General features: G+C 42.4%; 1 protein-coding gene across 1 annotated transcript; it reads left to right on the forward strand.

Moving 5' to 3' along the window:
* Positions 1–3,321: 3,321 nt before the first annotated feature.
* LOC109462807 (acid sphingomyelinase-like phosphodiesterase 3b) lies at positions 3,322–8,906 on the forward strand. Its single transcript, XM_019759422.1, has 8 exons — positions 3,322–3,500; positions 4,698–4,917; positions 5,356–5,461; positions 5,833–5,974; positions 6,180–6,352; positions 6,819–6,999; positions 7,653–7,780; positions 8,161–8,906. The coding sequence occupies exons 1-8, from the start codon at positions 3,434–3,436 to the stop codon at positions 8,545–8,547; spliced, it is 1,404 nt and encodes a 467-aa protein (XP_019614981.1). The 5' UTR covers positions 3,322–3,433; the 3' UTR covers positions 8,548–8,906.
* The last annotated feature ends 57 nt before the right edge of the window (positions 8,907–8,963 follow it).

Consider the following 8,963-nt stretch of genomic DNA (forward strand, 5'->3'; position numbering starts at 1 on the left):
TCGAAGAGTAGATTATTCGCCATAACATATTCTGTGCCATTTGTTCAACCTTCATGACCACGTACTAGATTTCATAGTGAAATCAACTTTTTTTTTTGCAAAACTTTTTTTTATTCGCACGCGCGCATCAGTTTTGGGGTTCCCAGATGATGTCATCCATATAATCAAATCAACATGGCCTAATTGGTGAAGTATGATGTGTGGACGATCTTAGCAAGAAACTCGAGTGCTAATTATAAAGTTCACAATAAAAGACGATATTTATAAAACCATCCCTTTGTTACGTAAAGCCTGTTTTACTCAACACGGTTTGTACGCTTGTACTCGTAGTCGAGTACGTATATTGTTGTAAAACTACAGCTCTCATTCCAACTGTTCCGGGGGTAAGGGTACACAATCGCTAATCTCCAAGCAGATCCCTCTCGGTGGCAAAAAGACAGTATTAAATTGGCCAGGCAGTATCCGTTAGCCAGAGAAGGTCCGCGGCCACCGGACCGGGATGGTGGGGATCAGGACAAAAAAAAAACGGCCATATAAAAAGGTAACGATCATTCCCCCACAACCTCTGCTTGGAGAGTACACAATCGCGCACCTGCGTGCCGTCTCAGAAACGGCGTGTCGAGGTTTCGTTCGTGGAACTGTATGTTGTTGTTGACAGAGTTGCGGGCAGGGTACGACGTTTGGGCGGCTGTTTACAAGCCCTGGGCCTCTGGTTGTGGGTTAAGGGACGTCGGTAACGTTCTTATTAAAGCTAGGTAGGGAAGATCGTGAGCCCAGTGCCCAGTTTTCGTTGGCAACTGATCCTCGTAAGGCCACACCGATTTAATTTTATGGATGACATCCTCTGAAGACCCCCAAACTAGTGCGCGCGGGCGAAAAAAATAAAAATCCGGCCAAAAATAAAAATGCTACAAAACCACAGGAATACAAACCTGGTATTGTGAATTTGGCGCATTACATAGCGACGTATACGACAGGCCGACACATGCTGGATTTTTGCGGAATATATGAATCGACACTGCTGTACGTATGTACTGAGTTCTTGAGTCTTGGAGCTTCGGTAGCCTGGCTGCCGTTAACTAGTTATCACCACCATGCACTACCCAGGCCTAAAGCCAGGCCAGAGCCTCGGAATACGTGATCTTTTTTTTTTTTTTTTTTGAGATCGGGCGAAAATCAATGCGCGCGCGGATGTCATCCATAAAATTAAATCGGTGTGGCCTAACCAACAAATGGAGGGAAGGGGGATTTAGATTACGTCGCGTTATTCCCCCAACACGAAGATTACGTCATCATAAATACATCCGATTGTCTAGCATTTTGATTTATTACGGCTTGAGTGAATCTATGTTGTAGCCCGCCCTATTTTATATTAGGCCATGTACAATAAGTAAACTGGTTTATGACCCAACCTAACGTGTTTTAATTAAGGTGTTACCAATTAAGCGGACCGCTAAGTTATAATATAACTGCAGTTTTCCCCGAATTGATTACATAAAAAAAGCACAGACGGCCACGTTGACCAATCAGGAGTACCCATCTGTGGAACGTGCAGTTCAGGCAAACTAGATGGAAGAGATGCCTTTGGGGGTATATTATGTCCAAGATTATGGGAATCAGATTGGATTGTGTAAAATATGCATATGCAACATTTCTTACTTTTTGTTGCCTAGCTTTTACCACTTGTCAAATATTGTCAGCTAATTTGCTACCTACATGGGTTCAATAGATGGATAAATGTACATATATGCGGATGATGTAGAGACACAACATGAAGATAAGGAGTTAATTTTGCATTGGGAACGTTTGTATATCTTTCCTTTTTTCATTTTTGAACAAAAACAATACAAGGAAATGGCAACTGGGGCTGCACTGATGTTGTACACTTATTTTAACAGCCCCACTTGACATTTAACACTTATTTTTCCTTTGTATTCTTCAAGCAAAATGTTGTGACTTTTACATGATGGAAAGAGTAGTCTTATTTTATGTATCTTGCCATTCATGTGCCCATCTGTAAACCCAAATGCAAGTTGGACTTAGAGACAATAGCCTGGCCGGTGCCGTAAACTCATACAGGCACCGGGGGGCGCCAGGCTCAGGCAAAATTCTGAGAAGTGTTTGTTTTTTATGCGACAAAGGTCGACTATTCCTGACCTGCCGGCGGCATTTTGTTTTATGTCAGCAAAACGTTCGTATCCGGCATACAAAGCGTGTCATGAATGGACATTTTTAGATGTAACGAGTTGATATGGCCGTTCATGACCAGTCAAAAGAACTGATACACTAGGTTTAAGTATACAGAGGATGTTTGTTTTCTGTTAACAAAGGCCGACTAGCCATGACTTGCCCATATTGATTGCCACCGTTTTGTTTTATGTCAGCAACATTTGAGTTGTGGACAACAGTTAGATAACTTCAACTTACAAACCTTGCAGACCCGACATTATGCTCACCTTCTGAATCACGTCGATTTTTTTTTTTACAATCAAGAAAATGATTGTGTAAAATGATAATTAGACAATTATTGATTAATCTGGAGTGTACGGTTGTACAAGCGGATGGTGTTATGTAGGAACATGTTTAGGAACAGTGATACTTTCTGAGTCACGTATACATGTACACTGTGATTAAAATAAACATACACATGCTGATTGTAAGTCTTGTAACAGAGAGCTGGCCTATATGTTGATAGAAAATTGCACGTGTTCATAACCAGTCAAAGCTACTGATGCATAAAGTTCAAGAAATGTGTGATTGTACCCAAGGTGTTAAATAGCTTTAGAACCCCTGAGACGCTTTATATTGTATACAAGACGAAGTAGGATCTGTTAACGTAGCAAGGAGTCCCATTGTTCATCACAATGGCTTTAACTTCGGCAGGCTCAAAATAAAAGCCTATTGTACATATATATCAAAAATCTCGTTTTTATTTCAAACTTTTTAGTGTTCAAACTGTTATTCTGGCCTGATGTCCCTTATCAGGATCAGTTAGCCGATTTGTAGTCCAGCGTGGCAGCTATACAACTAGAAAATCCGAAAGACCTAACACAGTGAGTATTACCCTGCCATATGGAAACATAACCAGTATCCGAAATACGAGTATATGGTTTCCGAGAAGCCCCACAAACCTGTGGAGACTGCATCACGAGTGGTCATGTGTTCCGTCAACAAATTTAGGCTCGTAGGGTTTGTCGATTTAAGTGGAATTGTGTTAATATAATGACGTCGCATTTTTCCTCGATTTGAAGTACATCCACCGTAGTTGTTTGCGATCAGATTAGATAAGAGTTCGTTGCTCACTGATCCATGTAAATAATCAACCCGGGAGGGGCTTGTGGTTTTCACAGTGACGTAGCGCCGCCACACCCGTTAAAGTTGAAGAGGTCAACCAGCCGTGTGGTGCTTCAAGCCCCAGAGATTTGTATCGACCATGGGGAGCTCTGCAGTCCTTACTACACTTCTGTTCTGTGCCCTAGCTGTACACTGCAGCGCTGACGGTTTGTGCACTCGTTTATCTACTGTTTCTCTCTTGAAATTTGTCTGAGACTGATACTGATACCTGTATCTAGCAGTCGAATTCAATGCTCTGGATTGATGTGTTGAAAGAGGGAATTGTTCAGATATAAATATGAATGTTTGATGTGAATTGTTGGTCATATGGTGTGGCTCTTTCCACCCAAGTAAACCTGTTATCGAACACGGTATCGTTCAACACCTGAAGGCTGACGTTGGGCGTATTGGGGAGGGGTAAAGTAGCAAGGTGAAGCACTACATAGGAACGCACGGGGAATCCCATTTGAACTCAATGACGTCATAGGTAGGGTTCGAAGGGATAGAACATTAATGATACTGGGTTTGTATGATGTCGTAAATTAGGCCTTAAAATGCCGGATATGCAAAAATGTGGCTAGTAATGTTTAAGATTCAATTTCAGACATTTTGATGATGTAATCGTAAGTGAATAGACATTGCATGTTTGGAGACGCGAGGCATTGTGGGTAGCGCAATGATAGCATCATTTTTCAAGTTGGCAACATTGACCCAGTACGCGTGCGCAACACGTGTTGTCATGGAAACAATTTTGTTTTGTTTACCCTTCGAAATTACCCATAGTGCACCGCATCTTCCAGCATGCACTGAGAATCTTGAAAAAAGATTATAAATTACTAGTATCATTGATCCCAACTATCGCCATGTAGGATCGTGTGGCGTAACGGTAAAGTGTTCGTCTATCTCGGAACCAAGAGGTCCCGGGTTCGAACCCTGCCGTGCCACCGGTCTTGTGCTCTTGGGAAAGGCACTGCCCTCACGTATAATGTATTGTCCCCTGTGTTGGTGGCGGCATAAAAATAAGTTTTAAAAAACTTGAGTGTGCCGTCCCCACGTCTTGTGACTACATGTTGGAATATAAAAGAAAACTAGAAAGGCAACATTTGCAAGGCAAATGCATAATGTTAACCTTCGCATATGGTCTGCTCTGATAATTCGTACTCAAACACAACCACATATATGGTCAGACAGGAGTCTAAATCCCTCCTGCTATAAAATTGCAACATGATGTAACCCAACACTAGTTGCCATGGTAACAGACACAAAATTGGTTCAGGTCATTGGGGTCACTGTTTGGAGAAGAAGAGGAAACTGAGCAAAAACAATATGTTTTCCTTCGGTAAACAAAAAAACTCTCGCCACAGGCGTCTTCTGGCACGTGACTGACTTCCACTATGACTTCACCTACCTGAACGGCGCGGAGGGCGGGAAAATCTGCGACTCCCAGACAGCGGGCCAGCCGACACCGAGCGATCCCGGCAGCTGGGGAGACTATCTCTGTGACGCCCCCTGGCGACTCATCAACGACACTGTACACGCCATGAAGGACATCGAACCCAACCCTGACTTCATCATCTGGACAGGGTACGTTCATTGAAACTTCTTATAAAACTTTCAATAGAAATAACGTATCATGGCCATTGCATTGCACTTCTCACCTGTTGCTTTGTATTCCTTTACTTTACTTTACTTTACTTTACTTTACTTTACTTTACTTTACTTTACTTTACTTTACTTTACTCTACTCTACTCTACTCTACTCTACTCTACTCTACTCTACTCTACTCTACTCTACTCTACTCTACCCTACTCTACCGTCTACTCTACTCTACTCTACTCTACTCTACTCTACTCTACCCTACTCTACCGTCTACTCTACTCTACTCTACTCTACTCTTCTCTACTCTACTCTACTCAAGTTCTAAGTTATAAATTCCAATTTTTCTGTTTCTTAAAATTAGACTAGTAATTCTCCGCTATTTGCACACGGTCCTTTTGATCATCTTAACTGTTATTTTATAGAGACGACACTCCCCACATCTATAACAATAAGATGAACACAGGCGTGGTGCTGACTATCATAGGGAACCTGACCGACCTACTTCGAACCGTCTTCCCAAACACACAGGTATGACTGTATAGGTTACAGTTAGTAGAATATTCATCTATCAGTGACTGTTTTTGAAAGGTAGAAAAGTACCTCCAAATTTGTTTGCCGAACCCCTGGTATGTTATCTCTCTCTATTTGGTCAATTTCTACTCTTTCCAGACGCCTCCTGAAACCTGGTAGAGGCTAGCATTTTGTCTAAAAACAATACCAGATTAAGAATAATTCCTCTGATCATTATTTGAACTTACTTACTACTTATATGTATACATGAACATGGCAACATGGCGTCGTTACACCAACATGGCGTCGCTACACCAACATGGCGTCGTTACACCAATATGGCGTCGTCGTATAACGTTACTTCATCACTCCGATGACGTGTTTCCCAGGTTTACCCGGTGTTCGGTAACCATGACTACCACCCCAAACACCAGATGCCGCCCGAGCCCAACACTGTGTACAACGCCACCTGGAGCATGTGGAACGTGCCCAATTGGCTGTCAGATGATGTGAAGAACACCTTCGTCAACGGTATGCACGGATTGCTCCTGAGCCGTTTGCTACCAACGAGGTTACATGTTTGCCAGCGTATGATAAGTTAGGGACGCATTTTGACCGTTCCTCTTCGTGTGTAAACCATGACCAAATGAATGTGAACCTGTTTCATTGCCTTTTTAACTACAGCCTTGCTATTTTTTTAAACGACGAAACATTTCCGTCTTTTTCACCACTACAGGTGCTTACTACACGATGCCGATTAGCCCCGGCCTCAGGCTTGTTGGGCTGAACACCGTGTACTACTACACTAACGACAGGGTGACTGCGCCTACTGATGATAATACGGACCCAGCCGGGCAGTTTTCCTGGCTAGAGGGAGTTCTGCAACAGGCAGCAACCGACAATGAGAAGGTCCGTGTAGTGTATTCTTCCTAACTGTATCTGTATGTACACTCTAACTGTATCTGTATGTACACTCTAACTGTATCTGTATGTACACTCTAACTGTATCTGTGTGTACACTCTAACTGTATCTGTATGTACACTCTAACTGTATCTGTATGTACACTCTAACTGTATCTGTATGTACACTCTAACTGTATCTGTATGTACACTCTAACTGTATCTGTGTGTACACTCTAACTGTATCTGTATGTACACTCTAACTGTATCTGTATGTACACTCTAACTGTATCTGTATGTACACTCTACTCACATTGACACAGAAAATGTAGCACTTAAAACTTTAGCTAGCAGGTGGTCCTTGTCCTTAACATATAGCAGAAAATGCCTGTTCAGCTGTGTCCACTTACGACTGGACCCTCCCCTGAGGCGTCGCCAAAAATATGTGCTTCAATAAAAGCGCTCTTTTCTGTAGGTGTTCCTGATTGGTCACGTGCCTCCAGGGTTCTTCGAACGATCCAAGGGCAAGAGTTGGTTCTACCCAGAATACAACAGGCGCTACCTGCAGGTCGTCACCAGACATGCTGACGTCATCAGGGGCCAGTTCTTTGCCCATCAACACTGCGACAGCTTCAAGCTTTTCTATGACGATGAAGGTAACAACACGACAATAATGCAGGTTATATTAGATGTGTACTCATCTTTTATTTGCAGTTTGGGCCCGCATCCCCCATCGTTTAGTGCTTCAAAATGACGTACAAATTGTGTAAAGATACGTACACAATAATAATTCTAACAAGAGCTACAGTGTATGTGTGTATGTATTACGCTTGGGTTAGCAGTACAGCGTATATATAGTAAACCAATGATAATTACCGTGATAATGGAGATGACAGACGGTCATCATAAATTCAGCTCTCGTTAAAAAGCGAATAAACAACTTTGTTATTCATCCATTCACAAACATAATGAAATTATTGACGGAAGAATGATTCTAATAGGAAATAGTGTTATGAAGATATACAAGTCCTTACACAAGTACATATTTTGTTGGTTTGCTAGGTAGGGCCGTGAACATGGACTTTTCCTATCACCAACGAATAAACGACCGAGTCCACGAAAAACGCGTGTTCCACCAGCGGCCATTGGAACAGAACTCGTGTTCCATTTTGGGCCACTCATAGTCATTGGAACAGAACTCGCGTTCCATTTGCGGCCACCCATGGTCATTGGAACAGAACGAGTGTTCCATTTGTGTTATAAAGATATGCAAGTCCTGACACAAGTACATATTTTGTTGGTTTGCCAGGCAGGGCCGTGAACTCCATGCTGCTGGCCCCGGCCGTGACCCCGTGGACCACTACACTGGACGGAGTTGGCGGGAACAACCCGGGAATCCGACTGGTCAGTTACAACAAGAACACCGGAGATCTAACGGTCAGTGTCGTCAGCTGGACAACTCATTCGTTCGGTACTTCTTTGATGCCAAATTTAAAAAAACAGGCGATTTTTACACTTTGCATATCAGAGCTTTAATGTGCACGATTTGTTGCATCTTTTGTTTCTGTTTGTTTATGTGGATTTTGCCACGTTGTCCTTGGTTTCTTTAATTGCTCTATTCAAAACCACTTTCATATTTGGTTCAAAGAAGTTATCATGGAAGCATGTCGTGTCACCTCAATTTAAAACATTGGCAGCTCTGACATTTTTATAGTGAAAGGGTAACGATTTGGTACTTTGTTTTCAGTATGTCGTTGACAAAAATAATAATTTGCGACTGGTCACGAATAACACAGTACTTCCCTCCCCCACTATAGGATGTAGCCCAGTATTTCTCCAACCTGGCCCTGGCGAACATGCAGGGTTCCCCGCTGTGGGCACGCGAGTACAGCCTCAAGGATACCTTCAACCTGGCCGACGCCTCACCGGCATCACTTCAGAACCTCCTGGACAGCTTCAGCGACCGTTCATCCGACAACTTCGAGAAGTACTACCTGTACAACTCGGTTAGCCTCGACCGGTCTACATGTGACGAGGACTGCAAAGTGGCACAACTGTGTGCCATCAAGGAAGTCGACTATGACAAGTATGCAGACTGTACAAACGCGCCCGGGAGTGGTGCAGATACCGCTCAAGTCTCGACGCTAACCAGCTTTGGAATGTTCCTTCTTTTTGTCATGGCAGCTTTTGGTCTTTCTGCCTGACAGCAACATTACCGTTGGGGCATGTTGTAGTGATGTGCAAAGAATTATCTAAAAGTGCTCCAGAAAAGCAACTAAGGAAAGTAGTTCAGTTTGATGCTTATGCTTCATAGTTTTGAATGTCGCAAAAGCTTTGAATAAATACCACTGATATAAAAAGTGAAAGAAATGGAATGTATTTAGCTTGAAATAAGTTTGTACTAAATTTTTTATGTTTAAAGTTTTTAATATTGTTAAAGATCTTGGTGAAAACAATGCGTACTGTGAAGTTTCTTTTAACGTTGTTGCAAATGCTGGGGTTAGAACAAGGTACCAAAGAATTAAGGATTGCTTTCATCATAAATAAATGTTACTCTTGACTAGATTTCAATTTTTCTTCTTCGTAGTAGCTCTTTTGTTTGAAATAAAGCTATGACCAA

Source organism: Branchiostoma belcheri, unplaced genomic scaffold (genome assembly GCF_001625305.1).
Source record: "Branchiostoma belcheri isolate BF01 breed outbred unplaced genomic scaffold, Haploidv18h27 scaffold12, whole genome shotgun sequence".
Lineage (NCBI taxonomy): Eukaryota > Metazoa > Chordata > Leptocardii > Amphioxiformes > Branchiostomatidae > Branchiostoma > Branchiostoma belcheri.

What these genes read in the sequence shown, in the direction of transcription:
- LOC109462807 (XM_019759422.1), top strand. Translation starts at nt 3,434, where the DNA reads ATGGGGAGCTCTGCAGTCCTTACTACACTTCTGTTCTGTGCCCTAGCT. An exon ending in GAAGAACACCTTCGTCAACG is followed by an intron (nt 5,975 to 6,179) that starts GTATGCACGGAT and finishes TCACCACTACAG; the next exon opens with GTGCTTACTACACGATGCCG. An exon ending in GCTTTTCTATGACGATGAAG is followed by an intron (nt 7,000 to 7,652) that starts GTAACAACACGA and finishes TTGGTTTGCCAG; the next exon opens with GCAGGGCCGTGAACTCCATG.